Source organism: Mytilus californianus, unplaced genomic scaffold (assembly GCF_021869535.1).
Source record: "Mytilus californianus isolate M0D057914Y unplaced genomic scaffold, xbMytCali1.0.p SCAF_5, whole genome shotgun sequence".
Taxonomy (NCBI): domain Eukaryota; kingdom Metazoa; phylum Mollusca; class Bivalvia; order Mytilida; family Mytilidae; genus Mytilus; species Mytilus californianus.
Window position 1 is genome coordinate 7,864,298 of NW_026262701.1, and position 23,834 is coordinate 7,888,131.

At 33.2% G+C, this 23,834-nt stretch overlaps 1 protein-coding gene across 11 annotated transcripts in view; it reads right to left on the minus strand.

Annotated features, from left to right (window-relative positions):
* LOC127701572 (dehydrogenase/reductase SDR family member 1-like) overlaps positions 1-23,834 on the minus strand; it is a 106,990-nt gene that overhangs the window by 683 nt on the left and 82,473 nt on the right. Inside the window, exons 1-9 of one of the 11 annotated variants that reach the window (XM_052205534.1) lie at positions 10,541-10,594; positions 7,344-7,391; positions 6,839-6,903; positions 6,433-6,576; positions 4,192-4,271; positions 3,606-3,738; positions 2,973-3,107; positions 1,839-1,923; positions 1,586-1,666 (exon numbers count right to left, since the gene is read on the minus strand). In XM_052205534.1, coding sequence (XP_052061494.1) covers positions 1,586-1,666; positions 1,839-1,923; positions 2,973-3,107; positions 3,606-3,738; positions 4,192-4,271; positions 6,433-6,576; positions 6,839-6,903; positions 7,344-7,391; positions 10,541-10,592 — 823 coding nt within the window. In that variant the 5' untranslated portion in view covers positions 10,593-10,594. Of the gene's footprint in view, positions 1-1,585; positions 1,667-1,838; positions 1,924-2,972; positions 3,108-3,605; positions 3,739-4,191; positions 4,272-6,432; positions 6,577-6,838; positions 6,904-7,343; positions 7,392-7,821; positions 7,870-8,299; positions 8,348-8,773; positions 8,822-8,966; positions 9,015-9,534; positions 9,583-9,727; positions 9,776-10,299; positions 10,348-10,397; positions 10,446-10,492; positions 10,595-23,834 lie in introns of those variants that run through there. The other 10 variants (XM_052205531.1, XM_052205530.1, XM_052205536.1 and 7 more) reach the window with 10 other exon arrangements.

The window sequence follows — 23,834 nt, forward strand, 5'->3', positions numbered from 1 at the left end:
GACCCAAAAAAGATAAGTGTAATGAGTTCAAATGCATCCTATTTTTCAGTTATGCATAGACAACTGCTAAGTTCGTGTGGACATGCAGACTGGATAAATACACAGCCAAGATCGCTCGACACTCGATGTTTAATCTGATGCCCATTGTTGACAGAATGTTCACTCTCTGTAAAACCGTTACATTAATATTTCAATTGACGTTAAGTTTACTTAAAAAATCAAACAGGTTTTATATACTTTGTCATACATATTGTTAAGTCAGCCTTTGCTGATATAACCAAAGACACAAATTTATAGAAGCCATCAGGAATTGGTCAATCGTTATTTGGTGGGGATGTCATCAACGATCATTTTTTGTAGCTTTCGAACGCTTTATACTCCTTTACTAATGCTGACCATAACTGTACTTGACACATCACTGGGTTGGTAAGACTTCTTTGCACCGGCTATCACATGCAAAGCATATGTTAACAATCCTGGTAATCAAATACCACTTCCGGTTTTGGCAGGTATTAGAAGATACGCCTTTTTAGTGATTGTCTGTTACGTTGCTTTTGATTGGTGTAGTCGGTGTATTGACCTCTATATTTACCCTGATGATTTCCCTTTTTAACACATTTCATTAAGTATCTTCTAACTGTTATTTATTATATAGTTTGGATTTTAACAGAAATGTTTTGATATTCTTTTGAGTATACAACTTTTGAAGTTTTAAACATTATTATCATTCCTCAGTATGTTTTTTCTATATAAAAAGGAATGAAATATTCGTGCTATTTCATTCTACAGACTATTTGCCAGTCAATAGTTTCAAAGACTATTACCCTGTAAAATAGTTTTATAATCATATTTCCCAGACTATTTCATACTAGTTTTTTATTGGATAACAATGACGTCAATGACTATTTGAGTTACTTTTAGACATGGTAACGTAAAACTCTGAAATATTGAAAATGATATAATTTGTATGTGTATGTTTTGATAATATTTAATTAATATATTACTGACCTGGAGCAATTTAAAAGAAAAAAGAAATTCTACGCAACATTTTATGAAACTACAACGTTACAAATGTCGTCATCTTCATAATCTGTGATTGTATTTGTGTAAAGTAATACATTCCAGTAAACGGTTATTATATGCATGGGAATTTTCAAAGGATCCCTGGTTTAAGTTACAGTACATAGAATATATTTAGTACAATAAGGGCAAAAAAAATACTTTTATTTTTCATCTTGTACATGTAAACGTGACTATTTGTTTTTCCAGGTGGTGTAAGTAAATTTTTTAGAAATTTGTTTTGTTTGGTATAATAAAACACTAAATGACTGGTTATGAGGGTAATAGCAAGTTTGTTGTCCTTTCAATTCTAATTATTGCCCTTGGCTATAAGGGTAATCTTTACTTTGTCAAATCTGCTTTTTTATTTCCACTCTACATTTGAATGTGGGAATGAAATCTCTCTGCATCTATTTGGTTTCATTTTCAATCTTAAAATGTTTTTTTCTAGATAGTTAAAACGAATCTATTTAATGTTTGCTACTTAAAAAGTGCATTGTCTTAAGATATAATATTAAATATGTACCATCGATATCCTTGAATCCATACTCATAACCAAGATCTGCTGTAATTAAAATTTTACCAGACTTCTTCATAATGTTTGGATCTAAAATATCGGAATCCACAATTAAAATAACATTAATGTAACATAAGCTATAACAGATATTTATAAATAAAAATCTATATGATGTAGCTTTCTTGAAAAAAACCCCAAACTATTGTTATAGAACAGTCAGACCAAGACAAATTGGTAAATATCGATGCTCCATGATACAAACCTGTTGCTAAGGCTACAATTGCCTTTCCTGCATACTCCGGTGTCTCTCCATTGACAAATAATTTAGCAACATCAACTTTTGGCATCTGAAAGTAAATGTAAAAATAAAAAGAATTAAATCATTTCTTTTTAAAGGGGTAAATTATAGTTATGAAATTTGCATAAATTGAAATAATTTTGCCATGTGTCTATTATCACTACCCCATTTCCATGAATTCATTCTTAAAGTCTATTTTTTTAATTTCATTATCACTTCATCTTGTACATGCACAAGTTCGCAGTCTTTTTTCAATTTGATGTATTGGTGTTAATTGTATATTTTTATCGTTGTTCTATTTAAGTGCTATATAAATATCCTTTTTTAGACAATTCATACAAATGAAGAAATATTGATAAAAGATTTACCGTTTTGAATTTCCCTTGGAGTTCGGTATTTTTTGTTATTTTACTTTTTTCTGTAGAAAATCATCTAATTTTTCTGGTAATGTCCAGATCATTTGACATAACACGATCCATAAATTATATTTTTTATTAGTTCAAACGCTCCTGTAAACCACATAGAAATGTACCGAAAACGATTTTAGAATGGTGACTAAGTAACCTTCTGTACAAATTGTTATGAAAACATTATGTAACACAATTAATATTGCCAATAAATTAGAATTCATGTTGATTTTCATTGATGAATTACATGGTATTTTTTTCACATTAGATCTAAGTGTTGTCGTTTTTGTTTTCATGCTTGCAGTTTGAGATATATTATGATAATGTGATGCTTTATTCAGACATATCCATCCTCCAATATCAAACAAGTATACTTCATTCCCATAAGTTACAAAGAAACCAAATTTACTTCGTTAGGCGTATCGGTTAATTAACCTCCCATCGGGTCTCCCTAAGGAGCTGTTAGTGTTTTTCTATTTAGTAGTTAACAGTGCTTTTGTTGTGACACACAACATTTGAATCGATCTATTCAGATGTAAATATTTGTACTGGCGTCGTAACTTTTGCTTTTACTATAATATTTATAGCCTTCCAAGCTTACTATTTTCGATTAAGAAAAAAAAAAAAAAAAAAAAAAAAAAAACCCAAACAAAATACAAATTAATAAATCAAAAAATGGTATGTTTCTTACATTGCCTGATGCAAAACCACCTGTTTTCAATAACTCCTTTAAGTTTTCTGTCCTAACAGCACCAGGCCATAAACTGACAATAGCTACGTTCATTTTTCTCAATTCTACAGCGCAATCTGCTGCCATTCTATCATTCTACAATAAATAAAAGCATAGTTTATACATTCCAGAGTAGTCACAAAAAATCTAAGTTTCAGTGTATCATTTAATACTTGATAAACATTCAGTGTGCTGTACACGGTCTACATATATAATCTTTCAAAGGAGCTGGAGTCAGTTTCATCAAAAATCTTACGATTAAAGTTACAATGTCAAATGTCCGAAAGAATCTGTTCAACATTCCTCCATGCGTTTACTGAATGACAATGTCCAGTTTGAATTACATAATATATTTTCAGAATTCGAGCAGGACTGTCTATTCCATCTATCCAATCGCTGACTCGTATGACATATAGGAACACTTGTTTACATATTTTCAATGAGGTGTCGGGCTACTGGGGTATCGAAACAATAGATTGTCACACTAATAGAGTTTCAGATTATTGGTATTGGACTGAGAGGTGCTAAAAGTTGGGACAGAGCGGAGTATTAAATAATTGCATAATTGTGTAGATTGTGTAGAAAATAACATACTGCTTCTTTACCGACGCCGTAAGGTACATTAAAGATGTATCTAAGACCACCAGGTGACGACACATTAACAATTAAACCAGTTTTCCTTGTTATCATTAGTTTTACTGCATGCACAGAACACAGATAATGGTTTCTACAAAAAAACCTTGTTAGCATTTACTTATAAAAAAACCAAATTGTTCGTAATAAACTGGTGTTGCTTGTAATAAATGGAATCAAATATCTTTATTTCAGGAAAAACCCCATTGGTTTTACTCTCACTAAATCGTACATAATATTTATATATAAAAAAAACACTTGATAAATTATACAAGCATCTGTTTTTAGTCGAAGACCGAAAGTTAACCTCTAAAGGTTTTATCGTTTTTGTTTGTTGTTTGGTTGCCGTCTTGTTGACGTATTTGTACCCCACATGTCCTGTTATGAATATTAGTAATCATAAATGGAATTGAAGATTTATAAACAGCTTAGAGCTAACACGTTTTACAGCATTCGTTACACGACTAATTTTGAATTGATGTGTCTGTTTCATATCTATATTACTGTTAAGTTTTTCATTATGAAAACATTGATTTAATTTGCCCACCTTAGTCCTACGATATTAACCGTATCCCACAGTGTGATAGGCTGTTCCCAGAATGGCTTGTCGTAGTTATCTGAGATTGCCTAATTGATATAAAATACATAGTAAAGTGATTAGCAGTCACAAATTTGTTTTTGCCCATCTACCACATCAAGCAGCTCAAACTATAGGGGTAAATACATATACGTCACCAGGGACCGCCCTTTAGGGGTAAAGCTTTCTGTATAACACTGAAGTCCTGTGCTCTTCTGATTGGTAGATAATGTTTGTAATAAATATTTTTTGATAGATGGATCAAAACTAGAGTTACAACAAAAAATTAAAATGAATGCCGGAGGCACTTAATTTTTTTTTACTACAGGGTTGAAAAGTAATGAGGGTCAGTATAGGAATTAAGTGCGAATCTACAGTGTTTGTAAACAAGGCCATGTGAATGCCCCAAAATGCAGCATGACCCTATGTTTTTATTGTTGCAAAAGATGGGGCTATACTTGTACTTAAATGAATAATATATGAAAGCTTCTGATTTCTAAAGGTAAATCAGGTATAAATTTAATTCAAGACATAGATTTGCATTAAAGTCAATGGGAGATTTTTTACTGAATTTACCCCTATACACAGACTAAAATGACAATCAAAAAGCTTAATTGCTGCTATGATATGAGTGAAGTATTAATAAGATATACAAATACAAATACTCGATTGAAACCAATACAACGGCCAAATTTATGTACAAAATAATGAACGAAAAACAAATATATGCTGAACCACAGGCCCCTGATTTGGGACAGGCTAATACAGAATGTGGCGGGGTTAAACTCGTTTGAAGGTACCAACCCTCCCCTAACCTGGGACAGCGGTGTAACAATACAGCATAAGAACAAACTATAAAAATCAGTTGAAAAAGGCTTAACTCATCAGATGGATACAAATAGAAATACATCTAACAAAAACGCAGAGTGGACGTGGCAGGGTACTTATACAATCCCACAACAAAAAGACACTAAGTACAGATCTCAGAGTAATTGCAGTTGCTAACAGCTAGTTCAGATTATTTACCGAAAAAATATCATCAAGATAAGTGTTGTTGAATTTATCAATTAAATGCAATTTAGACGGGTCATTACTAAGTTCGGTCAGAAACTGTGATTCATAACAGTACAAGAACAAGTTTACTATTAAAGGGGCGCAATTGGTGCGCATAGAAATACCTACAACCTGTCGATGAACTTTATTGCCGAAACGTACATAAATATTATCAAGGAGAAAATTAACAGCACCAATCATCCCTTCACCCCTCCAGTAAGTATATCTAGCATATATACCTTTCTCATTAGAGAAGAAGGCTTTAAATGAGTTGCAGCAAATATATTTGCATTGAAATTTACCAAACGACCATTTTATTAAATAGGAAAACTTTTGTTTGATAGGTAAGATTGTGTGGAAGTGTAGTGTAAAGAGTTGAAAAGTAAAAACTGGAACAGAATCAAAAGAACCATCAAAAGTCAGGAGCCTGTAGTTCAGTGGTTGTCGTTGGTTCATGTCTGTCATATCAGTTTTTCGTTAATTGTTTTGTTATAAATTAGGCCGTTAGTTTTCTCAATTTAATTTTTTCATATTTTTCATGTCGAGGCCTTTTATAGCAGACTATATTGTATGGATTCTTCTCATTGTTGAAGGCCATAAGGTTGCCTATAATTGCTTACATCCACTTTATTTGAACGTTGGTATATAGTTGTCTCATTGGCAATCATACCTCATCTCCTTATTTTTATATTTTATAGAGCATGTCATATCAAGCAAAGACAACAAATTGCTTCATGATCACCAAATATAACCTCTATAACAAATCATAAACGCACTTAACAACCAATTGTAGGCTTTCTAAGTTAAGCATAACTTATCAATGTTTTTATGCTTGAACATCCACCGTTCATTCAATCGAAACTTAATATGCTGTAAAGTTGTTTTAAAACATACATGATAGTTTATTTACGTATCACCATTAATGATGCATTACCGTTAGACAATAAAATAAAAACATCTTAAAAAATATTAATTTCATTTTAATAGAATTATGAGAGACTAATCAAAAGTTATTTAAAGTTACAGTGCGCATGTCAGAACCATTTTACTGTTATAATCTATTTATATAGTAACAGAGCCTTGAATCGTAATTAATACCGTTTTTTAGCTCAAAAAGTTCAGGTGAGCGAAAAAATATATAACAACATTTGAACGTACTTTTACAGCAGCATATGCATTGTTGACTAGAAGATCTAAATGACCATTTTGTTCTTTAGACACACGATTAAATAATTCCTCAATGTCACTGTCTTTGGAATGATCACATTGCACTGGAATACATTTCCCGCCTCTGTTCTCAATCTAATAATTCAAATAAAATATGGTTATCTTAAATTGTTTAACATTCTTAATTCATTTTAGTTTTTGTTTTTGTTTGCTTTTGTTTTCCCTGACTTTAATATTGCCAATAAATTAGAATTCAAATTGATTTTCATTTATAAATTACATGATAATTTTTTCACATTGGATGTACGTGTTGTCGTTTTTATATACATATCCATCCTCCAATAGCAGACAAGTATACTTCATCCCCATAAGTTACAGTCTAAGAAACCAAATTTACCTCGTTAGCCGTATCGGTTAATGAACCTCCCACTGGGTCTCCCTTAGGGGCTGTTAGTGTTCTTCCTGTGGAAAAAATATAAGAATACTGATCATATCAAAAAGACTTTGGCACCACTAGTCCAAATAGTTTCTAGTACAGGTACGATATTTTACGATTGTATTATTTTTCATGTTTAATCCATTTAAATTCTAATCAATTTCAACATCAAACATATATGTTTCATTAACTAAAATAGAAATTCATCGTTGAATTGTCGATAGAGGTTCAGTTTAAATTGTGATTATCTTCTTCTTCCATGTCCAAATGAATGCCTCAGAGCTGATGAATAAGAAAGAGTAATTTGGTGAAAATGTCTTGGGTACATTGTGCTGTAAAATACTATGATATAACGTTAATATTTTGATCTAATAACATGTTATCCCGGGTTATTGTACCATCACCACTCGTACCGCCAATAGGTATGTTCTTTTATAAATGGAATCATTTGTTACATTGTACTCACCTGTTATGTATACAGTAGCACCAGCTTGTCCTAGCTGTAATGCTATACCTTTATCGATACCTCTTGTCGTTCCTGTAACAATATATTGTACTCACCTGTTATGTATACTGTAGCACCAGCTTGTCCTAGCTGTAATACTATACCTTTATTGATACCTCTTATCGGTCCTGTCACAATATATTGTACTCACCTGTTATGCATAATGTAGCACCAGCTTGTCCTAGCTGTAATGCTATACCTGTATCGATACCTCTTGTCGCTCCTGTCACAATATATCGGACTCACCTGGTATGTATACAGTAGCACCAGCTTGTCCTAACTGTAATGCTGAACCTTTACCGACCCCGATTGTCGCTCCTGTCACAATATATTGAACTCACCTGCCATGTATACAGTAGCACGAGCTTGCCTAATCTGAAATGCTATACCTTTATCGATACCACTTGTCGCTGCTCCTGTCAAAATATATTGTACTCACCTGTTATGTATACAGTAGCACCAGCTTGTCCTAGCTGTAATGCTATACCTTTACCGATCCCCCTTGTTGTTCCTGTCACAAAACATTGTACTCACCTGTTATGTATACTGTAGCACCAGCTTGTCCTAGCTGTAATACTATACCTTTATTGATACCTCTTATCGGTCCTGTAACAATATATTGTACTCACCTGTTATGCATAATGTAGCACCAGCTTGTCATAGCTGTAATGCTATACCTGTATCGATACCTCTTGTCGCTCCTGTCACAATATATCGGACTCACCTGGTATGTATACAGTAGCACCAGCTTGTCCTAACTGTAATGCTATACCTTTACCGACCCCCCTTGTAGCTCCTATCACAATATATTGAACTCACCTGCCATGTATACAGTAGCACGAGCTTGTCTAATCTGAAATGCTATACCTTTATCGATACCTCTTGTCGCTGCTCCTGTCAAAATATATTGTACTCACCTGTTATGTATACAGTAGCACCAGCTTGTCCTAGCTGTAATGCTATACCTTTACCGATCCCCCTTGTTGTTCCTGTCACAAAACATTGTACTCACCTGTTATGTATACAGTAGCACCAGCTTGTCCTAGCTGTAATGCTATACCGTTACCGATACCTGTTGTCGCTCCTGTCACAATACATCATACATTGCACTCACCTGTTATGTAGACTGTAGCACCAGCTTGTCCTAGCTGTAATGCTATACCTTTACCGATTCCCCTTGTTGCTCCTGTCACTATACATACTTTATCAGCCATAGATCTAGCCATTATTGTCTACAACAAACAGTCACGTGATGATATTAAGTCGTTCTTTTATCTATATGAAAAACAATCTAATTATAGATTGAAAAAATAAATAAAAAGATGTGGTGTGATTGCCGTTACCGATACCTGTTGTCGCTCCTGTCACAACTCATCATACATTGCACTCACCTGTTATGTATACAGTAGCACCAGCTTGTCCTAGCTGTAATGCTATACCTTTACCGATCCCCCTTGTTGCTCCTGTCACAATATATTGAACTCACCTGCCATGTATACAGTAGCACGAGCTTGTCTAATCTGAAATGCTATACCTTTATCGATACCTCTTGTCGCTGCTCCTGTCAAAATATATTGTACTCACCTGTTATGTATACAGTAGCACCAGCTTGTCCTAGCTGTAATGCTATACCTTTACCGATCCCCCTTGTTGTTCCTGTCACAAAACATTGTACTCACCTGTTATGTATACAGTAGCACCAGCTTGTCCTAGCTGTAATGCTATACCGTTACCGATACCTGTTGTCGCTCCTATCACAATACATCATACATTGCACTCACCTGTTATGTAGGCTGTAGCACCAGCTTGTCCTAGCTGTAATGCTATACCTTTACCGATCCCCCTTGTTGCTCCTGTCACAATACATTGTACTTACCTGTTATGTAGACTGTAGCACCAGCTTGTCCTAGCTGTAATGCTATACCTTTACCGATTCCCCTTGTTGCTCCTGTCACTATACATACTTTATCAGCCATAGATCTAGCCATTATTGTCTACAACAAACAGTCACGTGATGATATTAAGTCGTTCTTTTATCTATATGAAAAACAATCTAATTATAGATTGAAAAAAAAATAAAAAGATGTGGTGTGATTGCCGTTACCGATACCTGTTGTCGCTCCTGTCACAACTCATCATACATTGCACTCACCTGTTATGTATACAGTAGCACCAGCTTGTCCTAGCTGTAATGCTATACCTTTACCGATCCCCCTTGTTGCTCCTGTCACAATATATTGAACTCACCTGCCATGTATACAGTAGCACGAGCTTGTCTAATCTGAAATACTATACCTTTATCGATACCTCTTGTCGCTGCTCCTGTCAAAATATATTGTACTCACCTGTTATGTATACAGTAGCACCAGCTTGTCCTAGCTGTAATGCTATACCTTTACCGATCCCCCTTGTTGTTCCTGTCACAAAACATTGTACTCACCTGTTATGTATACAGTAGCACCAGCTTGTCCTAGCTGTAATGTTATACCGTTACCGATACCTGTTGTCGCTCCTGTCACAATGCATCATACATTGCACTCACCTGTTATGTAGACTGTAGCACCAGCTTGTCCTAGCTGTAATGCTATACCTTTACCGATCCCCCTTGTTGTTCCTGTCACAATACATTGTACTCACCTGTTATGTATACTGTAGCACCAGCTTGTCCTAGCTGTAATGCTATACCTTTACCGATTCCCCTTGTTGCTCCTGTCACTATACATACTTTACCAGCCATAGATCTAGCCATTATTGTCTACAGCAAACAGTCACGTGATGATATTAAGTCGTTCTTTTATCTATATGAAAAACAATCTAATTATAGATTGAAAAAAAAATTTATAAAAAGATGTGGTGTGATTGCCGTTACCGATACCTGTTTTCGCTCCTGTCACAACTCATCATACATTGCACTCACCTGTTATGTATACAGTAGCACCAGCTTGTCCTAGCTGTAATGCTATACCTTTATCGATACCTCTTGTCGCTGCTCCTGTCAAAATATATTGTACTCACCTGTTATGTATACAGTAGCACCAGCTTGTCCTAGCTGTAATGCTATACCTTTACCGATCCCCCTTGTTGTTCCTGTCACAAAACATTGTACTCACCTGTTATGTATACAGTAGCACCAGCTTGTCCTAGCTGTAATGCTTTACCTTTACCGATACCTCTTGTTGCCCCTGTAACAATACACACTTTTCCAGACATATGCCTCTTTATTTTATTTGTTCTGTAAAGAGGTTAATTTTGCATTAAATAACATTGATGGTTGCTGTGTCTCATATTTTTTTCGTTTATTGTTTTTATCATAAATCAGGTCGTTGGTTTTCTCTTCTGGATTGTTTCGCATTTTGTCATACTGTCCTCTCACTCTTTCATTATTCAAAACATGGGTCACAACCGAATTGATTTTATATTAACCCTCATTGCAGGAATACTACAATTCAATATAAAAAATGTCAAAATATCATTGTTGCTTGATTGTTTTTCTTGTCTTATCGATGACGGTTCATTTACAATTCTCAATTTGTTCTTAAAGTACATTCATAATTTATTGTCAGAATTTAATGGAATCCACCATTTCATATATGTATTATTGTTATGCCCTTAAGGAATATGCAATGGTGAAAGTACTAAGCTTTATTCTTTATTCATAAAAAATGTATAGTTCAGATGTATTGGTCTGTCTAAAAAAAAAAGTACAACAATCATTATACGAACAATTGATTATTGTCTGTCATCTCTTGTGCTAGGAACAGGCACTTTTTGCAATTAAAGTGGTAGGTAGAAGCAGTGGATTGAACTTCTAAGGTATGGATTTCGCTCATTGCTGAATATTGTACAGTGACCTTTAGTTGCTAACAACTACGTAAAATTGATACCGTTTATGTTATAACGTCATTTGGTCTCTTGCTGGTAGTTATCAAATTAGCAATCATACCACATCTTCTTATTTTCATATTTATAGCGGTCATAACCTTCCACTTGCATAACATTTTATTTAAGTTCCAATTTATCTACACATTTTAGGCAAAAGTCGGAAGACAATTATGAAAAATGTAATAGACTGCAGACGATTAGATCATGGGATATACAGATAATTTGGTTCTAAAGGCAAAGAAATACAAAAAGTAATCATCGATTTCTTGAAAATTTAAGCTCTTTTAGCGTGATCAGCAGGGGAAGTCTGAAAAGAACCACAATTCATCATACATTGTTCTGCCATTTGGGACTAGGATAACATTAATCGAACTACAAAATTAATAATATTAAGCTTGACATTGTACTTGCCGACAGGTAACTTATCATATTCAATGGCTACTTTCTATGGGTCGGATAACAGGTAAAGATTAAACAAATATTTGTGTAAACGAAAAGTTATTTCTTTAATGCAAAAGCACTCACCTTATCAACTTCTATGAGCAATCAAGTTCTTATTCGTGAGTCAATTTACTGAATTTTACTTTTCACATAGTAAGAAGAAAATATAATACTTATAATAGTTCTGTGGAAATATATATATATACCAAAAACAAAGTCCGTAATCATAAACTCATCAAAGATACCGGGTTTAAAGACGTGCGTTTCGTCTACGAAAGGCTTATCAGTGACGCTCGAATCAAAAAAGTAAAACAGACCAAATAAAGTATAGAATAAAACTTATACGAAATCATATCGTATGTTACTAATCTTATCTACAATACTTATTTATCTAAACATTTTCTGAATACGAAGTATGTACACAATACATGGTTTTCACAGCGGAATAAAACCGAACAAGGGCAATAAACTCGTCAGTAACTAGGCCAATTCAGCTCAAGTTCAATTTCAAATCGACCTTTCACTGACTTGAAGATTGTATGTTATCTCCTGCTGGCAGATATAAAACTTTCACAGACGATCAAACTTACATGTAAACTAGACTGTAGCGCCAGCTTGTCCTAGTTGTAATGCTATACCTTTACCAATTCCTCGTGTTGCTCCTGTAACAAAAACGCACCTTTCCAGACATAGGCCTTGACATTTTCTTTAAAGGGGCATTAGCTACGAAATATAGAAGAAAAAAAAAATTTGTTCAATCATAAATGAAAGTGAAATAGTGAAATAATAATTCGCTTTTAGCAGGCAATTTGGTTCAATTTGTCAAAATAGGCTAAGAAACATCGCTGATGTATTATTCACTTGCAAGTGAATGATTCGACCTCATTAAATCCGTATTCATGTGACCTTCAATTTAACCCTTAGCTAGACATGGGTTACGCATGCATTCAGCTATTAAAAAAAAAGAATGTCAACATTGAAATTGAAACAAAGATGAACCATTTGGTTGACTGATTCGATCCACAAAAAAACATTCTTATACAGGTAAAAACGATGATAAACAAACTTTTTAAACTACAATATGAAACCAAACAGACTAAGAAATATTCACGTGGTCTCTACCTGTTTATATCTATATTAATGTTTATATCGTGTTATATGACCGTCGGCAGTCTTCGGAGGTCATCTCGATGGTTAATAAGATGGCGTCTAGACAAAAATACACACGAAATGTGGATACATATTATCGAGTCCAGCATTGTTGATTGTTTATTTCAAACTTTTTGTAATTTAGGAATACAATTACGTATGTTATAAATTAAAAAAAATATGAGAATTTGAGTCAAATCGGTGAACATGAATTTGACAGCTAATGTCCCTTTAACTGGAAATGGAATAGAAAGGTTGCAAATATTTGTTTTCGTGTTTAGTTTTAGTTTGTTTTAGTGTGAGAAAGTGTAAATGTAAATACATAAAATTTGTCAAGACCGTGGAGGAGTAAACATTTGATATCAGCTCAAACCAAAAGATAGGAACAGTCATAAGGTGTATTGTTTCTCGTATTGTGAACAGTAAATGACATGGTATACACATACTGTTGATAAACTGCGTAAGTGACATATACCTGAGCATGTTGGTAATAAAGCCTAAGTTTTTAAAAAAGAATTTCATTGTTTACTCGTGTGTATATTGACAATTATAATATTATAAATGTATTATTTACTTATCCCAATGGGAGATAATGTAAGATAGTTGACATATATAATCAAGTCAGTAAATCCTACGTTAATGTTCTAAAAAAAAAACCTCGACAAATTGTACACGAGTACTGTGAACACGAGTACTGTGATTGGGGTAAATATCGACCACCAAACACTACAGAAAAATTCAAGACGTTCGAGAGTAGTCATAACTTATCACTTGAACTATACAAATTAACTAAATATTATAATCATCTGATAAATTGATATATCAGAGATGTCTCTTGAAATTGATTACAAATAATGGTCAAACTTTTACAATTGCAGTATCTTTTTTGGTGGAAAATGTATCAGCTTTTCAATTCTAATAATGTTGCCGCTTTTAACAACAGCATAGACATGATTTGGGCGGAGGGAGTTACCTTAATTCACCCTATAGGCTGCGCTTTGTAAATACAGCTGTTTCACAAACCACGCCTCTTTTGGGGAGATATATAATATTCATAGATATTTTATTTTTTTTTACCTACTGGTTCCCGGATATGATCTTTATGTTTCATCTCGTAGAAATATCACTTAGGAATGCTACCAGTTTGAATACACATGGATACCGGCTGAATTGAATTCTGAGAAGACCAAAAGTGAAGAGATGGGTAGTACAGAATTTTAGTATAAGTTTAAAGTCTTAGAAGTTCGGGTCATATAAATGTTGAAAATATGCCGAACAGCCCTATATTTTGACCTTTGAAATAAATAGTAGTGCATATGAGCTTTCCATTCAAGGATATAATTTATTACGAAACTTTATATTAAAAGTGGTACAATTTTAGCCGTAAAAGGAGTTCCTATGGGAAATTGCTTTGTCTATATTTACAGAAGTACAACCTTTAAGTATCAGTAGATCCGTAACAGACAAATCAGAAATTGGTAAGACAAACTTGGACATTAACCAATAATGGTTTACAAAACAAGGAATATTAAAATCAGTAAATCGATAAGACAAACTAGGACTATTGACATCAGTAAATGAATTAGACAAACTAGGATTATTGACATCGGTAAATCGATTAGAAACACTATGATTATTGACATCAGTAAATCGATTAGACAAACTAAGATTATTGACATCGGTAAATCGATTAGACAAACTAGCATTATTGACATCGGTAAATCGATTAGACATACTATGATTATTGAAATCAGTAAATCGATTAGACAAACTAGGATTATTGACATCAGTAAATCTAGTTGGGCATTAAATCGCTATGATAATAATAATAATAATAATAATAATAATAATAATAATAATAATAATAATAATAATAATAGACAACATCAGCATAATTCAAATGACAATTTTGATAAAGAAAGGAATGATCAAGGGTGAAGCTATCAATAAGAGCGCACGAAAAGAGTAAACTCTTACTTGATTAGTTTCGCTTCTTAGTCCTTAGTTTGTCATTCAAGTTCTGAATGTCTCATCTGTTGCGTATACATGATGTAAAGTTGTTTTATGAGTCAACTAGCCTTAACAGTTTTCGTTTCTTTCTTTCACTTAAATATAAATTGACACTGAAAAAGTATACTTGATATATGCAATGCAATTCAACCTTGAAGGAATTTTAAAAGCAGAAAATATCAAATTTGCAGGATCTGAAACATAAATGAGTGAATATAATTGATCGATTCATTACGTATATTGGTAGTGCAAATGCGGAGGTTTACAGATCACGCTCAACTGAAAAACATTTCAGATTATAATTTCATAATTGAGAGCTAACACCCAGATGACGGAATATAGAAACGCTCTTACGTTCATTTATCTATATACAGGCTATTTATTACTTTTAGCCAGGGTACTTCTCAGCTACTATATATTGAAGTATATAAGAAAGCACATGCTAAGGAAACTCATGGCAAGTAAGTATTCAATGACAAGTTGCCTTCAGTAATGTCACCATCGTCAGTAAAATATTCGAAGGCACGACTCCAACGTCAAAAGGTAGCACCCTTGGGTCAACAACATCCCTGTAAGCAACCCTTTTTCACAGAGAGCTTGAAAGAAAACGCAACCCTGTGGTATTGGAATAACGTATAAACTGCGAGAAATAAACTTACTTACTATGCGATATCGGTTTTGCTCATTGTTGAAGGCCGTACGGTGACCTATAGTTGTTTAAGGCTATGTCATTTAGTTTCTGGTAGATAATTGTCTTTTTGGTTATACTACCACATCTTCTTATTTTTATTTTTAAGCATGCGCTGCTGGAAAGTTGCAAAAAAAAAATATTAAAAGTTCACATTGGGAAAAGTGAGATCATCTCATTCGTAAAGTTTATTTCTCAACCGACACTCATTGTCAATTTCTATATGTAAATTTCAGATTTAATTGTACAATTAAATGAGACTTACCTTAAGTCGAAATTTGATTGTAATTTTGTTGAACCTATTTATGCTGAGAGTTAACATGAGATGCGCACGCAGATCGTAGAGGTTACTTTTCAGAGAATGTAACAGAGCACATAAGCACATGATACACCAAAAGAAAACTGGGTGGGAATACGAGTGATAGGGAGGGCATGTTAACTCTCAGCATAAATAGGTTCAACAAAATTACAATCAAATTTCGACTTAAGGTAAGTCTCATTTAATTGTACAATTTTATTGAACCTATATGCTGAGAGTACCATGAGATTTCAGAGATATGTGATCTGTTACTCATGTTCACTGTAATTTATTACAGCCTCATCAATCATTATTTATTTTCAGGCTTTAAAAAAACAAGATGTTGTATCAACTTTGTATTCTATCAAAGTACAAAAGTAAAGTAAATCAAACATACATTGACATATGCACATGTTATGTTAAACTTTAAAATGTCATTGATTGTAAATCTAACATATGTATTATCATTATTCATGTTATACATGAGACTTATCAGAATTTGATAAGATATGACTTCTCAAAACCTTCACACTATAATTATCATTATAATTTTGTTTAGATACAGGTTTATCATAAAATTTTCTGAATGTTGATTCATTTGACCAACCTGCCGCTTTTAAAATAGTATCTACTGAAGTAGCACACCGTAGTGCTGCAGATGTACTTGCTGATCTAGTACTATGTGGTTTGTATATAGTTATGTCTACACCAGACGTTTGCAAAACAATCTTAACCCAACGTCCAAGAGTGTCTTTAGACACATGAGACTATGGTTTTATACAGCTCAAGATTAATTTTTGGGTTTACCGAAAACATGATGTTCTAACTAAATACTCTTTTAGAACAGTTACAATACACAGACTATTATCCTCAATAAAAGCTGGCAACTCTATTGGTTGTAAATGCCTCCCTGGCTTTGAACATTTTAATAAACTTCTCACATCTATATATATATGTTACTATCTGTAACAGTTATATCATCTAAATCTAAGCTATGAATGGTTTGTAACCTTTGACCTGTTAACAATAATAGCAATGTAACTAGCTTATATGATAAAACACGTAAAGATAACATATAAACTGGTGTTAATGTCTTCAAATATTTAAGCACGACTTCAACATCCAAGGTTCTTTGATATCTGGGTAATGATGGCTTAAGATTGAATATGCCTTTTAGAAAGCGCTTCATCAATGGCCATTGCCCAACAGTTTTCTCTTGATTTACAGACATAAATGAAGATAACATACTTCTGACAGTATTAATAGCACTGTAACCTAAACCTATTTTATATAACGAAGTTAAAAATTCTAAAACATTTAACTCAGTGGCTTTAAATGAATTAATTTTTCGTTCACTGCAAAATAACAACCATCTTTTGAAATATGTCCAATATTGTTGTCGAGTAGCTGGTTTCCAAGATGCAATGATGATTTCGGAAGATTCTTTTGATAATCCATAATTTTGCAAGATTTCCCCGATATCCTGAAAACTGCTAATCGTAATTTCACTAAATGATGCTCTTTTGTTGGATTCTGGGATTGATAAAGAAGATTTTTTCGACTGTTTATTATAAATGACTGTGCCACAATCCGATGAAGTATTTGTGGAAACCAGTTCTGAGTGTTCCACAATGGTGCCACTAATGTCATGTCCGCTTGATCCTGGTCCACCTTTTGCAATATCTTCCCTATCAGACTGAAAGGTGAAAAACAATAACAATTAATGTTACTCCATTTTACAGAAAAAGCATCTACTGCTTCAGCATATTTATCAGGAAAGTAAGAGAAATAACGTGGTAATTGATGATTAAATTTTGATGCAAACAAATCTACATCATGTGGTCCAAATAAAAAATCAATAATATTAAAAACATCATCATGCAATTTCCACTCAATATCTACATTTATTGATCTCGATAGTCTATCTGCTTCTATATTAGCAACTCCTGGCAAATGACAAGCAGTAACCCAAATTTTTCTTTGTATACACCAAATCCACAATTCCTTTGTCAAATTGTTTAACTTTACAATGCGGCCACCCATTTTATTAATATAATTCACTGCGACCATGTTATCTAGATACACTTTTACATGAATGTTGTTTCTTGACGAACAAAACCAAATTAATGCTAAAAATGCTGCCTTCAGCTCTAGAAAATTAATATGGTTTTTCTGTTCTTCATATGACCAAAACCCTTTGGTTTCGAACAATGTATCTTGCACAACTGCACCCCAACCAGTGTTTGAACTATCAGTGTTAAGAATAAACTTCGGATCTATTAAAGTCATTGGTTTGAAACTACTATTTATATTATTAACCCACCAATTTAAATCTGAAATATTTCCATCCGACAAAGACATTTTTGCATCAAAATTTCCATAATTTTGTTCTAATAATATATCCTTTGTAATTTCTAAAGACTTTATATATAATGGTGCATACTGTACACCTGGTTCCGTTGCTACAAATTTTCCAATAACTTGTGCAAACTCTCTTATTGTAATCTCTTCTTTGAGAATTAACCGACTACATAATTTAATTATATTGTCTGCCTTTTCTTCTGTTACTTTAATACACATTGTTATTGAATTAATCACAAAACCCAAAAATACAATAATTTGAGTAGGTTGAAGTACAGATTTATCTGGATGTATGGTAAAACCAAGATGATCTAATAATTGTACTGTGTCAATTATATTACTTTGACATCCAGAAAAGGTCTTGCTCACAAGTAAACTATCATCAATATATGGTGTGTTGCAATGTCCTTTACTTCTCAGTTTTGAAAAAACAACTTTTAAAATTTTTGTGAAAATTCGCGGTGCTGTTGTTAATCCATTTGGCAAACAAGTGTATTCATACAAAACCTCATTCCAATAAAATCTAAGATATTTCCTATCTTTTGACATTGATGCTAACAGAATAATATGCATCTTTTAAATCAACAGAACCAAACCAGCAATTTTGTGTAATGTTTTTAATGCTTGCTTGAAACCCACTAATACTGTTATCATAACTTGGCGAAATAAGTTGCCTGTGGTCATTCATAATGCTAAAAATATTGTCACTTTTTGAACTAGTCTTGCCCGTGCCAGAAAGTTCCGATACCGAGTCAATGCTCGAATGTTCAGCCATGTCATTAACAAATGTATGCTGACAACGTGACAAATTATCCATCACAAGCTACATCGTTAGAATATTAATCCATCCAAAAACTATATCAAATCGTAAAGTTTGTATTCCAAATGTCACAAATATATTAATTTCCAGTAAAAAACAATTAAGATATCCATTATTTTCAAATAAACAGAAGAGGGATAAATTCCATGACTTGACCTCATAAGACCAAACACGCTAGTGACCTCTACGATCTGCGTGCGCATCTCATGGTACTCTCAGCATATAGGTTCAATAAAATTGTATTTGTGGTATTATTCATTGGCCATTTTAGTTCAATGGGATAGATGCGCAATCAGCATATCTACCAGACTTCGGTTTTTTCAGTGACAAGGCATTATCTGTATAGCGAAACATACAGTTAAAAACATAATGCTAGATTCTTTTTGTTCTTCTGCCACATTACAAAATACCAGAGCTAGTTGACAAGAACAAGGGCACATTTAGTTTCCATAGGAATGCCGAATGTATGTTGAATAACAAGTCCTTTTAACAAAACACATATGTTGTCAATAACATTGATGTTGTCAGATTAAGACAACCTTTTTATTCGAATCAGTGAAGGTTTTTTAAAGTAAATATTTGTCCCTTTCGAAAACAAATATTTGTATCTGCGTTGTCCATTTGTCTTAGGCTTAAACCTGGTCGAAACTAAACCGTATTGCAATACAAGTAAGTAAACTTACTTAAATGTTTAAAGTTGCTTAAAACATTGCTTTTGACGATCTCCCCTGAACGAAGCAAAATTATATTTTGACGGTTTAAAAAATTAGGAGATGAAATGATAATTGCAATAAAAGTTATATCTTATAATGAAAATAGTATCTTTTATGAATTTTAAAGCCAAAAAAAATGTACATTTCCGATTCACAATAAAATAGAAGTGTCTATTAGTATCTGAATGTAAATCACGTTTGTGATACATTTAATCCGATTGAAATACATATCCTCTGTCCACGCTTCGCTAACGACAATCTGACACTGTCCTGCTTCGCCTTATGTTCTAATGTATGCATAACAGGAAACACTTACCATCAGGCCTGTCTATTCATCCGGTCTCGCTCCCTTTGCAGTTCATGCGATTCCCTCAGTTTTCGTTTGTTACTTTGATTTGCGTCCCTCTAAATTGATTTATGAGAATTTAAAATTGGTTAACTACGTACTCTCGTCTACACTGAAGACCTTTCCCGGTTACTCTAATTTTGTCGCGTTGATACACATCTGCAAAATTTTAGAGGCAAAACTTCGTTCGTTGAGGTAATTCTTTATTATTCTCTCTTTTATCGGAACAAAGAGAAGAACTGAGCGTTGTCAGAATGCAAGTGAATCGTAGACACAGGATCCGTATTATAATTTCAAGTGTGATGAAATTTATAGCAAATTCAGTTTTCATAAGTTTCTTTTTTAAGATAAAATGTTTGAAGATGATGATTGTAAATTGTAGAACTTGAAATCTTACATCTTAGAAAAAAAACATCCAAATTTTGGATATAAATTTTGTTGTAAATCCAAACAGTGAACATATAGGCTAAGTTTTGATCTATCAGTCCCGTTGATTTAAGATATTCCCGGAAAATAAGAACAGACGATGCATGACATTGGAATGAAATAGCTAATACTGTCCCTTTTGGTTTCTTCTTCGCTATTGCATTTTTTAAGTCATTTGTAAATTAGAATTTCAAGCAGCCATAGGGCAAAGAGAAACACGATGTTGAAAATGCGTGACTACTGCTATAGCAAACAAGCATTTTGTACAATCATAAAGTATTCACATATTATGACTTCTGTGACTACAAGTTATCTCTGGATTAATGTCATTATGCTTTTCGAACCATTTCTCTTCGAGGAACATTTGAAAATGTTAAAGTCTAATTAAAGAATCCTTGTATTTCTATTTTATAATTGTAATTTGTGCAATTTTTGAAAATAAAATATTGTTCAAACTAAGAATTCAGGTGAATGTTCATATCAATGACGCTTATGTCAAAAGAGTAAAATACTGTAAATGTTCCTTATGATTAAATAACATAACACTTAATACATTTCGTTCGTCGAAAGCGCCTTTATAGATTTACCTTTATCAGGAACGCTCAAACCGAAACATTTATAAACCAGGGATAAACATACTAAAATACGCCTGGAGCTATATAACCGAAAGAAATAGCCACTTTTCCTGAAGGAGTTCGGTCCCTTAGTTTCTGAGGTTGCTACTTACAAGGAAGTTTTTTAATCAAGTGTTCCGAATATTTAGCGTACGAAATCACGAGTTTTTTTAACAGATTTGGGATATCTGTTTTACAGATAACGACTGATATTTTTCAATTGTTGTTACAACGACCCCGTCTTCTTTTCCTCGAATGTAACATCCCCGAATTAGACGTATCCCAAATTTTGTACTTACACGAGCAAGACGACGGTTGCAATATGTGGAGCAGGTTCTGCTTGCCATTTCGGAGCACCTTAGACTACCACCGTTTTTGGTGGGGTTCGTTTTGCTCAGTCTTTAGTTTTCTTTGCTATTTTTTGTAGACTGTTGTTTGTTAATTGGTCATTTTTTTGTGTTTTGTCATGGCGATGCCAGTTTGTTTTCGACTGGTCAGTTTGAATATGCCTTTTGTATCTTCTACATCTCTTTTAATATCGGAGAATGTCATAAAAGTATGTTATAAATTATGTCAGAACTGAAACACTGAGTACTGAGCTGATTATACCCTCGGGTACTAGCAGCTCATCAGAAGCAGTATCAATTCAGTGCTAGTAATTGAAATTAACTCTAGATAAATCAAACACGATTTCTTATCCTACTTTCAGAGTATAGCTTTAGTATTTAGGGCCAAATAGGCATTGATCGAGTCTTCTCCCTTTGAAGGAAACATCAATTCCTTAAATCATCTTAATCAGAATAAGTCACAGTTCATGCAACTGGTAAATGAATGTGTTTTTCAATTTATTGTGATTAAAACGGTTTGATATATCACATTATTTTGCTGTAGTTTCTCTAAAATGACCAATCTAACAACCCATGCACATTCTTTACTATTATCATTTTAATGTACCATACAACTTTGTTTATAAAAACTCATTAAAGATACTTTTATTTTAAACAAGAGTCCATATGTAGCAATATAAGTCGTCTTTGACTGCGCATCTGGAGGTGGCACTTGTTGGATTCTGGGATTGATAAAGAAGATTTTTTCGACTGTTTATTATAAATGACTGTGCCACAATCCGATGAAGTATTTGTGGAAACCAGTTCTGAGTGTTCCACAATGGTGCCACTAATGTCATGTCCGCTTGATCCTGGTCCACCTTTTGCAATATCTTCCCTATCAGACTGAAAGGTGAAAAACAATAACAATTAATGTTACTCCATTTTACAGAAAAAGCATCTACTGCTTCAGCATATTTATCAGGAAAGTAAGAGAAATAACGTGGTAATTGATGATTAAATTTTGATGCAAACAAATCAACATCATGTGGTCCAAATAAAAAATCAATAATATTAAAAACATCATCATGCAATTTCCACTCAATATCCACATTTATTGATCTCGATAGTCTATCTGCTTCTATATTAGCAACTCCTGGCAAATGACAAGCAGTAACCCAAATTTTTCTTTGTATACACCAAATCCACAATTCCTTTGTCAAATTGTTTAACTTTACAATGCGGCCACCCATTTTATTAATATAATTCACTGCGACCATGTTATCTAGATACACTTTTACATGAATGTTGTTTCTTGACGAACAAAACCAAATTAATGCTGAAAATGCTGCCTTAAGCTCTAGAAAATTTATATGGTTTTTCTGTTCTTCATATGACCAAAACCCTTTGGTTTCGAACAATGTATCTTGCACAACTGCACCCCAACCAGTGTTTGAACTATCAGTGTTAAGAATAAACTTCGGATCTATTAAAGTCATTGGTTTGAAACTACTATTTATATTATTAACCCACCAATTTAAATCTGAAATATTTCCATCTGACAAAGACATTTTTGCATCAAAATTTCCATAATTTTGTTTTAATAATATATCTTTTGTAATTTCTAAAGACTTTATATATAATGGTGCATACTGTACACCTGGTTCCGTTGCTAAAAATTTTCCAATAACTTGTGCAAACTCTCTTATTGTAATCTCTTCTTTGAGAATTAACCGACTACATAATTTAATTATATTGTCTGCCTTTTCTTCTGTTACTTTAATACACATTGTTATTGAATTAATCACAAAACCCAAAAATACAATAATTTGAGTAGGTTGAAGTACAGATTTATCTGGATGTATGGTAAAACCAAGATGATCTAATAATTGTACTGTGTCAATTATATTACTTTGACATCCAGAAAAGGTCTTGCTCACAAGTAAACTATCATCAATATATGGTGTGTTGCAATGTCCTTTAATTACTTCTCAGTTTTGAAAAAACAACTTTTAAAATTTTTGTGAAAATTCGCGGTGCTGTTGTTAATCCATTTGACAAACAAGTGTATTCATACAAAACCTCATTCCAATAAAATCTAAGATATTTCCTATCTTTTTCATTGATGCTAACAGAATAATATGCATCTTTTAAATCAACAGAACCAAACCAGCAATTTTGTGTAATGTTTTTTAATGCTTGCTTGAAACCCACTAATACTGTTATCATAACTTGGCGAAATAAGTTGCCTGTGGTCATTCATAATGCTAAAAATATTGTCACTTTTTGAACTAATCTTGCCCGTGCCAGAAAGTTCCGATACCGAGTCAATGCTCGAATGTTCAGCCATGTCATTAACAAATGTATGCTGACAACGT